The sequence below is a fragment of the Amphiura filiformis genome, chromosome 7 (genome assembly GCF_039555335.1).
Source record: "Amphiura filiformis chromosome 7, Afil_fr2py, whole genome shotgun sequence".
In the NCBI taxonomy this organism is placed as follows: domain Eukaryota; kingdom Metazoa; phylum Echinodermata; class Ophiuroidea; order Amphilepidida; family Amphiuridae; genus Amphiura; species Amphiura filiformis.
Window position 1 is genome coordinate 37,516,638 of NC_092634.1, and position 18,507 is coordinate 37,535,144.

General features: G+C 38.1%; 2 protein-coding genes across 2 annotated transcripts in view; one reads left to right on the forward strand and one right to left on the reverse strand.

The window, feature by feature from the left end:
* LOC140156492 (uncharacterized) overlaps positions 1-18,507 on the forward strand; it is a 130,933-nt gene that overhangs the window by 69,850 nt on the left and 42,576 nt on the right. The gene's annotated exons all lie outside the window — the stretch shown is intronic.
* On the reverse strand, positions 2,238-12,654 carry LOC140156493 (cytochrome P450 2J4-like). The gene is made up of 4 exons (XM_072179436.1): positions 12,463-12,654; positions 10,187-10,307; positions 8,071-9,027; positions 2,238-2,838 (listed from the first exon to the last, which is right to left on the reverse strand). Exons 1-4 carry the CDS (start codon positions 12,652-12,654, stop codon positions 2,657-2,659), a joined length of 1,452 nt encoding a protein of 483 aa, XP_072035537.1. The 3' UTR covers positions 2,238-2,656.

An 18,507-nucleotide genomic window follows, 5' to 3' on the forward strand; every position in this document is an offset into this window, starting at 1 on the left:
GCCCCCCCCCCACTTTTTAGCAAAGAGAAGAAGAAAAGGGGGGAAAGAAGAGGAAAGGAGAGAAGAGAAGAGAAGAGAAGAGAAGAGAAGAGAAGAGAAGAGAAGAGAAGAGAAGAGAAGAGAAGAGAAGAGAAGAGAAGAGAAGAGAAGAGAAGAGAAGAGAAGAGAAGAGAAGAGAGAGAGAGAAGAGAAGAGAAGAGAAGAGAAGAGAAGAGAAGAGAAGAGAAGAGAAGAGAAGAGAAGAGAAGAGAAGAGAAGAGAAGAGAAGAGAAGAGAAGAGAAGAGAAGAGAAGAGAAGAGAAGAGAAGAGAAGAGAAGAGAAGAGAAGAGAAGAGAAGAGAAAGGGTAAAAAGAAACGAGAAGAGAAAGGGGAGAAAAAGAGGAGAGAAAAAGTTCAATTGCACGTAAATGAGTCATGTGAGTAGGCCCATCATAACCCGCACAGTCGGGTCGATCGGAAGTAGGTCCTATAATATAATAGGCCTGCGATTATAGGCAATACTTGAAGGCGGGTCCTTCATTCCTAAAGCTTATGAAAATGCGGGCCCGCCGATATGCAGGGCCTGTCGTTGACTCGTCGAAGTCAGTATTAAGCCAACTTCAACATCGCTCCATAGGTCTACATGCTTTAGTCTTGCAAAGTGGACTTGTGTAACATTTAAAATTTTGTAAAAAGAGTTTGGGCCCTTTTTCTGTTTAAAGCAAATTGATTTAAATAGTGTAAATATGATGCACCAAATAGCTTCAATTGGACCTTCATTTTGCCAAATTGTCCATCTTCTCGGGAAGGGGGGGACATTCCCCCTTAGACACCCCCCTGCGTAGTGGATAAACAAGTGCCCATTTTCGCTTCTGCTTTCAACATTTGCCAATTAGGTTTAACACAATTTATAAAGCCTACGATAATAGGGAAATATTTTCCACAAAAGGCTACATGGTCCCCCAGCATGGACCGCTCATTTCACAAATTGTCGGCTTTTTCAGACTAAAATTTTACACACTTATAATGCCAAAATGGTCCACTAAATCTCTTCAATTAGGTCTCCATTTTCCAAAAGTTTTTACTTCGGAGGGGGCACATCCCCTATTTTCACTTTTGCTTTCGACATTTACCAATTTCACAATTTATAGGCCTACAATTATTTTCTTACTTCTCAGGGGGGCACATCCCCCCTCAGACACCCCCCTGCGTCGCGCAAGCGCGACGGGATGCCCGCTCCGCGGCCATTTGATTAGATTTTAGTATAAATATGTTTGCCCTCCACCCCCACTTTCAAAAACCTTCCGCGGGCCCTGTTAACGAGCTCTAAAATGAAAAGTCTGTGTTTGTTCTTTCAGCAGAAAAAAATAAAGCTAAGAATGATTACGAGGAGAAACTTTTTTGAGATGCTTAATGATAAAAGAACCCGGGAAAAACTCATGAAACCCTCGCCTCTGATCCTACACCACGCTATAAAAGAGAGTTAGTGGCTATATCATTGAGTAGGTTAAAGCAATAATGTGTGATTTGCACAAAGAATAGATTCCTATTTAAATGTTTGTTTTCACTGATTACATTGTCCCCTTTTAATTTCGAGCCAAACAAATGAGGTATAACAAAGAAAATTGCGATTTCATTCCAGCGCCGATCGTTACATGTAATACTACACGGAGCATCGCGCTCGACGTGTGTACACATAAGCTGACATCCACGGGAGATGTTAGCAAGCAGTCGATCGATGAACCAGATCGACCCGGTTTTAATATAAAAAGTTAAATTTTACTGTTATGAAAGTACTTCAGGCTTAGTCTTTTACGTGGTATTTTAGTACACCACTGGGCATTATAATAATGCAAAAAGTAGAAATCCGAGTAAAATTGAGGGCGTCGCTGTGAAGCAAATCACACATTATGGCTTTAAAGAAAGATGGTAAAATCAATACCTCTCAGTATGGCCTCCTTTTTCCAACGGCGGAAAATATCCCGAGGATTTATGGTACACCTAAGATCCACAAGCCTGGAAATAAAGTCAGACCGATAGTTGACTACACGGGTACCATCGCGTATCAGACGTCCCGTACTTTAGCACACATCCTGTCACCTCTGGTCGGAGGTACAGAAATCGGCTATTGCAGACCATGTAGTTCAACAGAACCACGTAATAGATCGAGACACGTAAATGATCCTCTACTAAAGCCTTAATGTACGATCTTTTTTCAGAATATACCTTTATTCTTTTCAAAAATGCCATTTTTTTTTTGTGGCATATTTGCAATACTTACACATGTTCCAACTTAAATCTGTGAGCAAACTGTCAAATTCGCCTTATTTGTAGTAAAACGGGATGATTTTCTATTGGTCAGACATATTATCAAGATTAAGAACAAAAGTGAGTATTTTTTGTTGTTGATATAAATTTTTTTTAATGATATTATGGGTTCTTTTAACACCAAATCTGCTGTTATAGTTAGTTTCCTCTATGTATTACCTTTAATAAAATGTATATTTTTTTATATCTTGCGTGAATAATTAAAAAAAGGCTGTGTGAGCGTGCACAGCTGCCTTTAGGTTTAGCTAACAAATCATTCAACATTGTCAATACTATGTGAGCTGATTTGTCTTCATGGGTTGACGAGAGTGAAAGTCTGAAATACAATAACTGTTCATTTTAGCTTGTCTAGTCCCTTGGAGTGACAGCAACTTCGAATGGTTTAGGTTGGTAGGTAATACTTGAAATACCTTCAAATGAAAGTTCGGAAGAATCGTTTGGTGCCATGAAAGTGAATTGGTGCATCATCTGAGTAAAGAACAATGAAAGTTCCATCTTAGCCAGATTCTCTCCCAGACAGTTTCTCCGGCCTATTGAAGAACAAGAAGATAAGATAGATCGGGGAAGAGAAGAACATGAAAAAGGAGGAGAATTAAACGGAAGAAGGGACAGAAAGAAAGAAAGAAAGAAAGAAAGAAAGAAAGAAAGAAAGAAAGAAAGAAAGAAAGAAAGAAAGAAAGAAAGAAAGAAAGAAAGAAAGAAAGAAAGAAAGAAAGAAAGAAAGAAAGAAAGAAAGAAAGAAAGAAAGAAAGAAAGAAAGAAAGAAAAGAAGTTTTAATAACAGTTACTTTTACTTAACAAAAAGAGAGTAAGTAAAAATATAATGTACAACATGTACAGGTTGAGTCAACAAAGTGCAATAGGGCAAATAGTCGATAGTACGTGAAAAATAAGTTGAACTTATCCATTGTTTAAAGTTTCTATAAATGCTACACTTAAATCAAGGTTGATTTTTGCCTTATTTCGCCTCATTGTTGATTCAACAAACAGAACTTACGTCTTTCATACCTCACACGACTCCAACTTCAGTTTTTCTATGCCCAAAAGGGCCTATAGGCTAGGATAGATATCACTTTTTTTAGGTGAAGGTTAAACAAATTGCAATAAAAAAAATTTCACTGCAGTGCATTTCAGTGAGGTCCCCTAAATGGCTACCTAAAAGTCCAAAAATATCCACGTAGATATGGCCCCTATTTCGACAATTTTCGCCGAGATTTCTTATCGTAGGTCGATGTTGTGGCACTTAAAAGCACAAAGTTCACATTTATATGCATTATATATCATATTAAGAGACATATCTTGTTTAATTGTGCATCGCAGTATTCATAAATCCAAAATGGCCGCCAATATTAAGATTAACACACAGATTTTAGGCCAATAGTATTAGTTTTAACCTGGAAATTATAACAATCTGATTTTTTCTGGAATAGGTTCAAAAATATGTGTAGAATCACTGATAAAAAGTCCCCGCAAATCCCCTGTGGGCGTTTTTCAAAATCCAAGATGGCGTCCAAAATGGCCGCCATTTTCATATTTTTTCATAATTTCCAACTATACCAGTTGGAAACACAAATAAGGTATCCAAACATATGTTTTGAGGTATGAAAAATATTTATAAATCCACATTAAGACGATTCAACCCTTGCAAGTGTCCAAAATCCAAGATGGCGTCCAAAATGGTCACCATTTTCATGTTTATCTCATAATTTCCCAACCATACTAGCTAGAAACACAAGTAAGGTATCTAAACATATGTTTTGAGGTATGTGGAATTTTTATAAATCCATATTAAGATGATTCAACCCTTGCAAGTATCCGAAATCCAAAATGGCGCCCCAAATTTGCTGCCTTTCCAAAGCCCGGATCTGTAATTGAAAAAGCACAAAGTCAATTTGAGACCAAACTAGGGCATCTGGAGCCATACGATTTGGATGAAACCTCCAACTATAGAAACCAAACTCAATTGGCTAAAAATGGCAACAGATTGAAAATTTGTGGTTGAAGAGGTACGTTGCTCCAGTTATGAAATACCTTAATTCTAAAGTTGTTTCATTTTCATTATACTCTTTGATGATTGGTGCTGTGTTGTAACAAGTATGGCCACTGCACTTTCTGCACATTGTTGTACAGTGAAGACCCAGTTTCTTGCAACTACATGTCATAGTGTTGCATCCATCAGGCTTACATCCACAAGACACCATGTGGTCGTACTCATTAAGTGAATCATATTTGCTGGCCCCATAAAGCTGAAGGATGAAGCCTTCACCTTATTTCTATACCTCATCATGCGTACTCGTACTGTTCGCAAAATTCCCTAGGAAGTCATCTTTGCCTTTCTTGTGTACCATGTTGAAAGGGTTACGCTTTCCCCGGCATTAGATGGCTGAGACTGTGTCACATCCTGTGATGGCATGAAGTGCCAACTGCCAACAACTAGTTTCTGGTATCTCCAAATGCTTGCTGGATATCACTTACTCGGAACACTATCTCAGGATTACTACAGAATTTCATGAAGGTATCTGTTGTTGAACTTGCCCTGGACACTAACATCACAAATAGGTCAGTGTCTGTACCCGCCACCACAACTGGTAGCTCTTCTGTCTCTGCTACTGTAAGGGCTGTGCACACAATCAATGTCGGCATCTGCTTCAGCCTGGATGACATGAATTCCAGCCATACGCATCCTCTCACTGATCATTTCTATATATAAGTCGCTGTTTGTTCAACAAATGTTGTTGAAGGGCATCAACACCGCCTGGGCTGAAGGAAAAATCCCCGAAGACTGGAGTAAAAGTCTATTAACCTCTGTATACAAAAAGGGCGACAGACTGGACCCAGCCAACTACAGAGCTATTACCCTCCTGTCAATCCCGGTAAAAGTATTCTGTAGGATGTTTCTTAACCAAATACAACAGACTGTAGATAACCATCTGAGAGAGGAAAGGTGTGGGTTCAGGAGTTCCAGAGGCACCTCAGATGCAGTTTACAGTACGCCAAATCTTAGAAAAGGCTAAAAAAGACGCATTCCAATACACTGGAATTTTATTGACTTCCAAGCAGCATTTGACACCATATGGACAGATGGAGGGAAGCCCTTTGGAAATGTCTGAGATCAGTAGACCTCATTGCAAAAATGTATGAACAATCCAAATGCTCAGTCGTGGTAAATGGAAAGATCACCGATTGCTTTGAAGTCCTCGTTGGTGTTAGACAGGAATGTCATCTCTCATCATGCCTCTTCAATCTAAATCTGGAGTTTGTCATGAAGGACGTCCAAAATCTAGGCTCAGGTGTGCAAATGGGTGACATCCGATATGCAGATGACACCACAATCATGGATATGGACTTTGAGAACCTTTAATGAATTGGAGAAAGCATGCAGCACCTGGGGAATGAAAATTAACCCAACAAAATGCTAGATCATATCTGACGATCCAAGAGATATGATGCTGAACCAGATGCCATTTTAGTAAATAACTTCGTCCTTCTGGGTAGTAGTGTGCCCTCAGTAGAAGAGGATATTAAACGTCGCATAAACCTTCTCAGTTCCAAGCTCGAAATGCATGGTTTAAAGACACAGTTCTTGTCGGTGATGACACAGACTTTCTCATCTTGCTCATTTTCTACGCTGATCTGAATGCAAAGGACATCTTTTTTGCACCTGAGCCCAAGACAAACTCCAAAGACATGGAATATCAAGCAGCTGAAGGAAACCCTAGGAAGTAGTGTGTGTGGCGACATTCTCTTTGCCCATGGGCTTCTGGGCTGCGATACAACCTCTCGCATATTTGGACTAGGGAAAGGTGTATCACTGAAGAAAATCGTGAAGAATGACTACTTCTGTGAGCTTGCCAAGGTATTTAGTAAGCCAGCATCAGACCTGAAGGACACCATTATTACAGCTGGAGAGAAGGCAATTGTATGCCTGTATGGTGGTGACTCAACAGACGATCTGGACTCTTTGAGGTACAAAAGCTATTGCGTAAAGGTACCATCAATCACGTCTGCCTTAGAAGCAAAGACTTTGCCACCAACTTCAGCAGCAGCAAAGTTCCACAGTCTGCGTGTGTACTATCAGATATTAGAATGGAAAGGAATGGCAGGCGACCTGACACCGGGAGACTGGGGTTGGAAGGTCATGGATGGGAAATATCTTCCAATACAAACTGATAAACCACCAGTACCCGCATCATTCCTTAAAGTCATCAGATGCGGATGCAAGAAAGACTGTGCAACCAAGAAATGTACATGCCGGAAGTATGGCCTCCAATGTTCAACAGCCTGCACTGGTTGTCGTGGCACTAGTTGCACCAACTCACCACCACCAGACCAAGAACTTGATGCTACTACTGATCAGCCTGCCACATTAATGTTCTGGTTAACTTTAAATATGTATACCACAATGTTAGCCTCATGATCTGCATCCTGTAATAACAACTGAACTGGGACTGTAAACCAATATAGACATATGCACTGTATTAAGGTGAGAATCAAAATCAAAATGCAAATTAACCCACTTTTTTGAAAATGTATGTGTTTATGCAAATTAAAGAACCTATATTGTGATACATTTGAAATTCAAAAATAATTTTTCAATATGAATAGACCATTCTAATAATTGCGTATTCACATCGCAAACAGCGATCTGTACTGAAACTGAGGCAGAACTAAGCTAGACCTGATCCCAGTACTTGGTGAGTGTAGCCTGAATGCCCCTGAAAGGTACCAGGACCAGAACTAGCTTAGTTCTATAGTCGTTTTCAGCGTTGATCTAAGTACATAGTTTATCATAAGAAAGGTCTATAAGTGTTGTCGCAATTATTCTGATCATTATTATTATTTATAATCAGTTCTCTACAAAATTGTTTAATTTGGCAGCCATTTTGGATTTAAGCAAATAAAGACACTTAAGCTAAGGCATATGAAACCTTGTGCAAACAAAAAAAATCTTTGAAATAACATTATAGACATTCAAAGTACACTAAAAGTATGATAAAAGGTATGTATGGTGAAAATTTTGACCAAATCTGTGCGCAAACCCTACAATTGGCGGCCATTTTGGATTTATGTAAATTAGACACACTTCCACTACATGGATTTTTTTGGACTTATAGTATGTCATTTTGGGGACCTTTCTAAAATGCATTGCAGTGAAAAAGTTTTTATTGCAATTTGTTTAACCTCAAAACACAATATTCCTAGCCTACTATGTCCATCTTACTGAATAGTTTGTAATTCACTCCATGCAATTTGCACGCATTTGCCTTCAACATTTCAACTTCTTCGCTCAGTTAGTCAAACTTTATTGAGAATAAACAGCTTTAGAGTAAAGTAAGTTTGAAAATAACTACAAATAATGTGTCTTTCACTTAACAAACCCATGAGCAATGTAAGTTTGAATATAACAATATAAAACAATGTGTCTTCCACTTAAACAAAACCAGGAGCAATAACAATGTAGGAACTCCGTTCTACTTTAGTGCCAATGAGGTTAAGAAAATGGAAGTTGTTCCAAATCTACAGAGCGTGCTACACATTCAAAATTAAGATGCATCGTGGACAACAATCAAAATTGGGTATCGCTCTCAAATGTATCATAAAAACAAAACGGTAAATGCTGATTACTTCATTGTTTACACAAGCAATGATCATAGCATTTATATAAATTTTTAAAATATAAAAAGTTCAATTCGGTTTCAAAATAAAGATGTCTTCCTTACCCTATTGCACTGTTTTTTACTCACACTGTATATACGACTTACCGATAGAAAATGGTATCAACTCAGGCCTCTGGATAACATAGCCAGATGGATCAAGAAAACGTGCTGGGTTAAATTGCGACGGCTCTTTCCATATCTTGGGGTTATGATGTACGCTCCACAAGTTAGACACTAGGAAAGCCCCTTTTGGAATAGTGTACCCGTTGACCACGGTAGTTTCTGCCGCACAATGGACAACGCCTGATGGAAGTATTGTTGCAATGCGTTGAATTTCCAACAATGTAGCCCTGATGAAAGGTAGATTTGGAATATCAGAAAGCTGGGGTAGACGCTCGCGACCAACTTTGTTATCGATTTCTTGCTGAACCTGACTTTGAACATCGGGATATGCCATCATGTATAATAAAGCCCATCGGAGCGTCGTTGTAGTAGTTTCGGTTCCAGCACCGAAGAGATGAACGATTGTGGTGGTCAGAGATTGGTTATTGATATGTGATTGTAGGTTCTCCTTTTGATTTTCCTTGATTTCAGTCAAGAAGACGTCAATGAGATCTCGAGGTTTTTTAGGGTCGTGATGTGTGCGATGGCTGTCGATGATTTTATTAACGAGTTGAACAAATCGTTTTACGTTTTCTTGAAACAATCTGCATAGTTCTGGGCGCAAGTACTTCATAAACGGGATAACGAGTACAAGTCCACCAGCCCCAATGATCTCTGCTTGCTGATTATTAATGGCGAGAAGTTCTTTAAAATCTTCATCCGTGTATTCGTAGCGTTGACCAAAAACAACCGAGCATATCACATTCGATACAGCATTCCCGATCAAATATTGAGGATCGAATGGTTGTTTTTCACGTTTTCTAAGTTTGTCCAAAAGACTTTTGGTTTCATGCGAAATCTGTTCTTCAAAGGTTCTCTTACCAACCCCAAAGCCACGCAATGTACTCAGGGAATAGCGTCGCTGTTGTTTCCAAGATTCACCAGAGGCAGACGCTACTCCTAATTAATGAGGAAAATAAAAAGGAAAATATTTAACAGAATGATATATAGATAAATGGATAAACAGAGAAAGAAAGAAAGAAAGAAAGAAAGAAAGAAAGAAAGAAAGAAAGAAAGAAAGAAAGAAAGAAAGAAAGAAAGAAAGAAAGAAAGAAAGAAAGAAAAAGAAAGAAAGAAAGAAAGAAAGAAAGAAAGAAAGAAAGAAAGAAAGAAAGAAAGAAAGAAAGAAAGAAAGAAAGAAAGAAAGAAAGAAAGAAAGAAAGGAAGGAAGAAACTTACTAAACTTGACGGGTAAACGTTCATGACATTAAGGAAGCGGATATCAACGTTTGCACAGTATTTTTGTGGGACCTGGGAGCACATGAGACGTATCAAATTGCATTCTAAATACAAATTATTTTGATTTTTTCAATTAGCGATATAATGCAAATAATATGGCGAATTATTAGCATTTGATATTTTTTACATTTTTTATATTAACAGTCCTCGAAGTAAACTTTATAAATCTAATGATATGTACTTGATGTGTATGTAGCTGGGATGAAAAGTCGACCATCAATTGAAAAATTTGACCTTTCATAATGAAGATATACATTTTTTTCCCAAAATGACCTAGTAATTTTTGTTTTTGTTGGTGTTTTTGGGGGAAAATCTACATCTTCAATACGAAAGGTCAAAATTTTCATATGATGATGGCTTGTCATCCCAGCTACATACACTTAAAGTACATATCATTAGATTTATACAATTTACTTCGCGGACTGTTCAATTTCAAAAGTATAAATGTTTAATCATATTTTGCCATGCAATTTGTATTATATCGCGAATTTCAAAAAATCAAATTTATTTGATATCAGAAGGACATTCTTCGTATACAAAATGCAATTTGATATGTCTGATGTGCTCTCAGGTCCGACAAAAAATACATGAAAAGGTCGTTATCTGAACCCTTAAAATAATCTGTAAGTTCATATCTTGAACAATTTGGGAAATGGCGTTGAGTACAATGAACAAAAAATCGTGTCGAGTTTGATACCAGAATAATTCTACACGTTTTCTCGTTTTGATTTTTATATTGTTCCAAATTGAATATGAAGGTTCTAAAATGGTAAAAATAATTATTTGTTGGACGCCTCGAATATATGAATAATGCATTTACCAGGAGTAACATTCAATTCTTCTGCCAGTATGTTCCTTGGTCTATCACACAACAATGGATTCTGAAATGCTTCTTTGATAGCCTCGTACGTATTCAGTACAACCACAGCAGGGCTATGACACTCACCTCATTTGCATGGCAAAATTACCCGTCTCCTCTGCAGCCAATTTGGTTTCGCTCCATCGAAATCAAGCTGGTCTGGAGTTCAAGACTTTCTCATTTGTGTTTGTTCATTTGTGTATGGAAGCCCTTCTTGAGTCCGTTTTACCATCACTGTGAGGCTACGCTCTCAGCATCATTGTCTGGAGTCTCTGTGAACTTGCTCCCATCTGTCCTGAAAACCTTCTCTGTAACTCGCTAGAGCAAGGAGTGTGTCCCTGGTTTCATTACTATCTGCATTTTTTGAAAGCTTTTTGCAGAGTCTGCGACCATGGTAATTACCACAACTGTCTTTGCGTCATTAACATTGCTGGAGTAATGGGAAAACAGGTGAACAGAGTGCCCTCTCAAGAATAACTACCAGGGGGATGACACTCTATTCACGTGGTTTCTTTTCCAACGCTAAAAGATTACGAATTTTGGTGGTTTGTAAATGAAAAGTGTCCGCACTATCGATTGATTACGTAACTGTTATGAATAATTTATTAGTTTTTCAATGCAATCGCCTCGACCCATTAATACATAATCTGTATTTATCAAAGTACTTGGAATAGCAATCTGGTGAGTTCACTGAACTACGCCCAAATACTGATGGAGTTTTAATGGCGCTAATCCTCTCCATACACAGATGAACAAATCAATAGGAGAAGGTCAACACATATGACCTCCTATATGACATGTTATATGAGATGTACAACAACCTGAATATCATAAAGATCAGTGTTCGTTTGTGCATATGAACTGCATATTTACAATACTAAATATTACTCGTTATATATTATGTCAAATATTGGTATTATGACAACACGGTATATACATTGTATATAAAACGACTAATAGATCCTACTATCATGGCGTCAGGTCATTGGTTCATCATATCCCGTATGTTTCTTAAAATTCATTCATATTTGAGACAAATTTCTGTGCCCATTTTATAGGCGTACAGGTGGATCCGGTTTTTTTTGTCATTTTCATTTGTTTTTGATGAAAGAATTAAGGTTTTCCACTGCACGGAGGCCACTATGTGATACTAATTTAATGCTATTTGTAAATGAATGCGGATTCCCGGTTGTTGTTTTTCCACAGTGTGACAACTGTCCACCCATCCAGACAACATCATCACATAATAAAACGTCTGTATTTTTACGATGAGTAAATATTAAACTGAACTTTGCCTTGGAACATTGTGTAAGACGGTGTAAGATTTGTGGGCGCCCTCAACATTATTATCCTCTTTGTATCCGTAAATGACATGGCATAGACTGTGTGAATTTTATGAAGACTAGGGGCCTACTTATACATGGGGTCATATCCATGGACACAAGTAACGATAATTAACAACACGATACGCGACTGTATTTAGGAGGCTAACCACTAATAATTAATAATGCCGGGTAGGGCCTACTCCTGGGCGACTCGTGTGGGCAAGGACGCTTAGGACGGTGACCAAATGAGTCTCTCACCGGGGAGGGGCACTCAAGTATGATAATGTAGGCCTATACGCATGTGTGGCCAACTTTTTTAAACACCCCCCTAAAACGTGTTTTACCCTACCAGCAACTTTAGGATCAATAGGCCTAAGCTAACTTAATACACTAAAGGAAGTTTTGATGAGAAAACGGACATTTTGATGAGAAACGGCCAAAATGGTGAGAATTTAAATTTTCTCATTCTTTTGGATGAGAAACTTCCTGGTGTGTGTGTCAATCATTATTGTCTTATTAAAATCCGGGACTTTGGTTGACCTGTGCTAGACTCCAGCATATGTTAATGACGCAAAGACAGTTGTGGTAACACCATGGTCGCAAACCTGCAAAAAAGCTCAAAAACAGATAGTAATGAAACCAGTTTTTATTTTCCTTGCTCTAGCGAGTTCACAGAGAAGGTGTTTCTAGTACAATGCAGCGTCGGACTCTAGCTGAGAGCGTAGCCTGAGTCCAAACGGACTCCAAGAAGGGCTCTCCATACACAAATGAACAAACACAAGGGAAGTAGTCTCCTCCGTGACCAGCTTGATTTCGATGGAGCGAAACCAAATTGGCTGCAGAGGAGACGGGTAATTTTGCCATGCAAATGAGGTGAGTGCCCTCTCAAGAATAACTACTCTCTGTAACTACTCTCTGAACCACAGTATAACCAAATGCATTCAGACTGAACACATTTCCGTATTTGCGTGCAGTAGTGTCAAACAGTCGATGTGGTTCCATTGGAGATCTGTACATAGCAAATGCAAGGTACGGCAGCGAACCAAGAATCGGAACACTCCAGGGTCCTGGTGGCAAGTTGCGTGGTCGGCATAACCACGACATGAGGAGAAATATTGCAGAACATAAGAAAACTGATCGAAGATCAAAGTAATCAGAAATATATTCCCAAACCATAATTATTATTGATTAGCTGATTAGGTGAACATTGAGTACGTTTTACCACAGAGAACCTATTCTTGAGAGGGCACTCTATCCACGTGGTTTCTTTTCCAACGCTAAAAGATCACGAATTTTGGTGGTTTGCAAATGAAAAGTGTCCGCACTATCGATTGATTACGTAACTGTTATGAATAATTTATTAGGTTTTCAACTGATGCAATCGCCTCGACCCATTAATACATATTATCTGTATTATCAAAGTACTTGGAATAGCAATCCGGTGAGTTCACTGAACTACGCCCTAATACTGATGGAGTTTTAATGGCGTTTAATGGCGTTTCTTCTCTCCATACACAGATGAACAAATACAATAGATGAAGGTCAACACGTATGACCTCCTATGTGACATGTTATATGTGATGTACAACAACCTGAATATCATAAAGATCAGTATACGTTTGTGTACATGAACTGCACATTTACGTTGCTAAATATTACTCATTATATATTATGACAAATATTGGTATTATGACGGTATATACATTGTATATAAAACGACTAATAGATCCTACTATCATGGCGTCAGGTCAATGGTTCATCATATCCCGTATGTTTCTTAAAATTCATTCATATTTGAGACAAATTGATGTGCCCATTTTATAGGTGCACAGGTGGATCCGTGTTTTTTTTAATTTTCATTTCTTTTTAATGAAAGAATTAAGGTTTTCCACTGCACGGGGGCCACAAGGGTGATACTAATTTTAATGCTATATTTTCAAAATGAATACGTGTTCCCGGTTGGATCTATAGCGATTTCACAGAAAAGGTATTTCTAGTACAATGCAGCGTCGGACTCTAGCTGAGAGCGTAGCCTAAGTCATTATAGACTCCAAGAATGGCTCTCCATACACAAATGAACAAACACAAAGGAGGGAAGTCTCCTCCGTGGCCAGCTTGATTTCGATGGAGCGAAACCAAATTGGCTGCGGAGGAGACGGGTCATTTTGCTATGCATATGAGCCAGTGTCGTAGCCTTGGTTTTACCACTTGCAATGTAGAATTCAGATCATCCAAGCGTATATCCTAAAGCTGTCTGTTTGTAGGCCTATATTGTTATCTATTTGTGAATGTAATAGTTTAATGGTCTATTGATCGGGATAGTGAGGCCAAATATATATTTTGTTGTGTTTGTAATTGAGGGGACACTGAAATACATAAGCACAAGGTAGTTCTTCTTCTATGGAATCACATTATTTTATGAAAAGTTGTTATAAATATGTTCCGTATATTTAAATAAACTAAATATGAATTTCAGCACTATCTCGGGTAATCACTAAATACAATTGAAACACTTGTTTGTATGATTAAAGTAGTATCATATACAAGTAACAGTATATCCATCGCTGTTCTTCAATCATAGCATACACAACTCAAACCGACTATTATCATAGCTATGTAGGCCTATTGCAAGGCTGGAGGAAATTTGTTAAGTATGCTTTAAATACACTTGCGTTATATTAAGGCTATAATTATTATAGAATAAAGGTATTTAGAGAATAAAGGTATTGTTTTTAGTCGTTGTCGTGCATCTACCGGTTCATATAACACGGGCGTAATTTTTAGTGAAACAAAAATAATGATGTCGAGAGTGTTATATGAGACGATAGATGCACGACAGCGGCTAAAAACAATACCTTTATTCTCATTCTTAAACGCATGGTACATTTACATGAGAAATTACTACCTGGGACTTGGAATCGATCAGTCCCGCTGTTGCTATGCGACTGCGATTGGTTCAAATAGTGAGTATGTCTATTGTCTATTTCGTCTTCACGCACGCGCTGAACCGTTTTATATTGTGTCATATTAAACAGCTAAGAGCCAATAAGATTGCGAGAACTTTCTTAAGTGTTTCAGAATTTTCTATAATTAATTGGTGAATGGTCATTACATAATTGAGTTGTGGAGTAGCAAATTCTTGTTTATACTGCCTTGTTCGCGCCTGGGAAGTTATATTGATTTGATCAATGAAAAGGATATCCTCTAAAGCGCTCCACAGACTCCAGACGTACAATATTGTATGCAACATATATACGTTATCTATTGCCATTCTATTTCCAGTAATGTTTAAGTTCTAACGAATGTTTGATGACGAAAAATCGATAATATGTTACATATAATATCTAGCAGAAATATATTATCGATTTTTCGTCATCAAACATTCCTTAGAACTTAAACATTACTGAAAAATAGAATGGCAATAGATTAAATAGCGTATACGAGGGGGTATCAAAAGTTTTAGAAATCGCCCAGAAGTGAAAGAGCTATATCAATGAAATTTTGTCAGTGCAATCACTGGTCCTTCTTTACACTATGGTGCAAAAATGGTCTCATAGGTATGTTTACTTTCTTTACAGGAACTAGATGTCACTACCTGCCTATGTAACCGCATAACCAGCAAAATGGAGACAATTGAGGCATGCAGCATGATTAAGTTCCATTTTAAGGGTTACAGTGCCAAGAAAATATGTGATGAAATAAAAATTCCTTTTCCAAAAAGTGACAGTGACATATCCCAATCACCACCGAAGATAACTTTCATTTCATCATCAATTTTCTAGGCACTGCAACCCTTCAAAAGCAGGATAATGCTACTTGCCTCAATTTTCTCAATCTTGCAGTTTATGCGCAGTAACTGGGGCAGCAGGTTATTGGCATCTAGTGCCACCTGTAAAAAAAGTAAACATACCTATGAGACCATTTTTAGACCATAATGTACATAAGGACCAGTGATTGCACTGACAAAATTTCATTGATATAGCTCTTTCACTTCTGGGCGATTTCTAAAACTTTTTGATACCCCCTCGTATATGTTACATACAATATTTTACGTACAATAAAAAGTCTGAATACTGCTTTACGTTGTATCGCATCCAGCTTGCTTGTCCTCTTGAATCTAGAGGGTGGAGTCCCGGGGGTGGAGTACAGGCAGAGAGTAGAAGGTCCTGTGTCACAACATGGGGTACCTTTGTGTTACATAGTAAAAAAATGAAATGTTTCAAACATTTTACCTACGCATCTCATTTGATGTGGTTCATTCTCCTGAGCATTTTGACACCTTTTTTTTATGGAAATCGGTTAAAAAATGAGAGAGTGCGGGCAAAAACAATCACAAAGTAGGTGGGATTTCACACCACCTCTTTTTTTTCCACATTTACAATCATTCTGAGCAAGAATTAGTCTTTAAAATGACCTTCTGTATTTATTTATGATTAGATATCTGGGAGTTCATTTAGACATTTTTTACTATATAGATTAAACATTCTTAATAGGGGTTTTAGATCAAATTTACGATACGAATCCCTCCCCCTAATCCTCCTCCCCCTAATCCTCAACCACCCTTGGCACATTTCATGCCAAACGTCATAAGAAAATAATTTAAAATTATTTTAAAACAGGTTAAAAACATGAGTAATATAGAATAAATTTGCCTCAATTTAAGACCTAATTGAATCTTTTAAGTGAAGGAACACTCAAGAGACAGTGTTTTGAAATCCAAGCTGCACATCAAAATTTAACAAAACCACCTTTTTTGTGTACCCCAGTATATGACACAGGATCAGATATTTTTGAGCGTATCAATTTGTAAGAGCTCTTTGGCAAAGTCATCATTCAACCGTATGACAAAACAGGCGAAAATAGTAAATTTTTGCACAAGATTAGCAATTTAAAGAGAATTAACCAATGCTCATTATGAGCCTAGTATATGGACAATCTACCAAAAAAACGTTGACAACGTAAAGAAAGCAGCAAGTTTAAAAAGCCCCACCTCGGCTCACTTTTTGAAACTTGGTCCCATTTGTAAAACGTACTGATTTCCTGGGACTGATTTAAACTTTATCATAATATTATCAACTTCAAACATTTCCAGATGTGTTATGTGTCTTTAATGTGCCGATGCGATATTAATTTGTAAGATCAGAAAGGTAATAATGCTCTTGCGTGGTAAGCCAACATCCTATATATGTTTTGTTTTATAATATTAATTTCATGATTAATGATCGAATTAAATGAATAACAAGTAGGCATATAATGCCAGTCATGCTATTATTAAAACGTTATAACTTGTTGGAAACGCTGTATTTTGTTTACAAAAATAAAATAAAAACGCCGATTTTGCTGTTGATGTTCAAAATGGGACCAAGTTTCAAAAAGTGAGCCGAGGTGGGGCTTTTTAAAGTTGCTGCTTTCTTTACGTTGTCAACGTTTTTTTGGTAGATTTCCTTTCTTTTTATGAATGAAGCCGAATAGCTCCAAGCTTGAAAAGTCATCCGGTTACGAAGTACTCCATAAGACGAATAAAGCGAAAAATAGAAGTTTGAATAATATTATCCTTGATTTCTGACAATAAAAAATACGAGTATATGCAGCTAGACCTATAACTAAAATGTACGTGGTTCTTTGTAGCCCTGGGGCAGTCTAGTTGGATATCCAAATTTCGCCGTTTGTGGTTCTTTGTAGCCCTGCAGGCAATCTAGTTGGATATCTCTATTGAGCGGCGGTTGTTGGCGGTCTTTCGCGGTTCGTGGTATTCCTTTATTCTTCAAGCCCTGTCCTCTATCGGGGCTAATTTATTGTTTAAGCTTGTTGGATATCCATATTTCGCGGTGTGTGGTTCTTTGTAGCCCTGCGGGGCAACCTAGTTGGATATCCAAATTTCGCCGTTTGTGGTTCTTTGTAGCCCTGCAGGCAATCTAGTTGGATATCTCTATTGAGCGGCGGTTGTTGGAGGTCTTTCGCGGTTCGTGGTTATAATTTTTCCTTATCCTTCAAGCCTTGCCCTCTATCGAGGGCTAATTTATAGTTAAAACTTGTTGGACATCCATATTTCGCGGTGTGTGGTTCTTTAAAGCCCTGCGGGGCAATCTAGTTGCATATCCAAATTTCGCGGTTTGTGGTTCTTTGAAACCCTGCGGGGCAATCTAGTTGGATATTTCTATTGAGCGGCAGTTGTTGGCGGTTTTTGGCGGTTTGTGGTTTTAATTTGTAGGATATCCATATTTCAAGATTTGTGGTTCCTGAGTCCTGCGGGGCAATCTAGCTGGATATCAAAATTTTGCGGTTTGTGGTTCTTTGTAGCCACAATCCTTATTGAGCGGCGGTTGTCGGCGGTCTTTTGAGATTTGTGGTTTTAATTTTCCCTTTAATTTCGGGCCGCCCCCTCCTCTACATCCCGAGGATGCTTTTCAATCATTTAAATTATACGGTGTCAAAAATTACTATTACTGGGTATGATAATTTATCTTACCATGTTGACTTATATTGTTTGTTAAGGCAACTTTCGGGGTTCGTGGCTATAATTTCCCTAATCTTTCAAGCCTTGCCCTCTATCGAGGGCTAATTATAATTATAGTTAAAACTTGTTGGACATCCATATTTCGCGGGTGTGGTTCTTTATAGCCCTGCGGGGCAAACTAGTTGGATATCCAAATTTCGCGGTTTGCGGTTCTTTGTAGCCCTGCGGGGCCATATAGTTGAATATTTCCATTGAGCGGCAGTTGTTGGCGGTTTTTCGCGGTTTGTGGTTTTAATTTGTAGGATATCGATATTTCAAGATTTGTGGTTCCTGAATCCTGCGGGGCAATCTAGCTGGATATCCAAATTTCGCGGTTTGTTGTTCTTTGTAGCCCTGCGGGGCAATCTAGTTGGATATCCCTATTGAGCGGCGGTTGTCGGCGGTCTTTTGAGATTTAATTTTCCCTTTAATTTCGGGCCGCCCCCTCCTCTACATCCCGA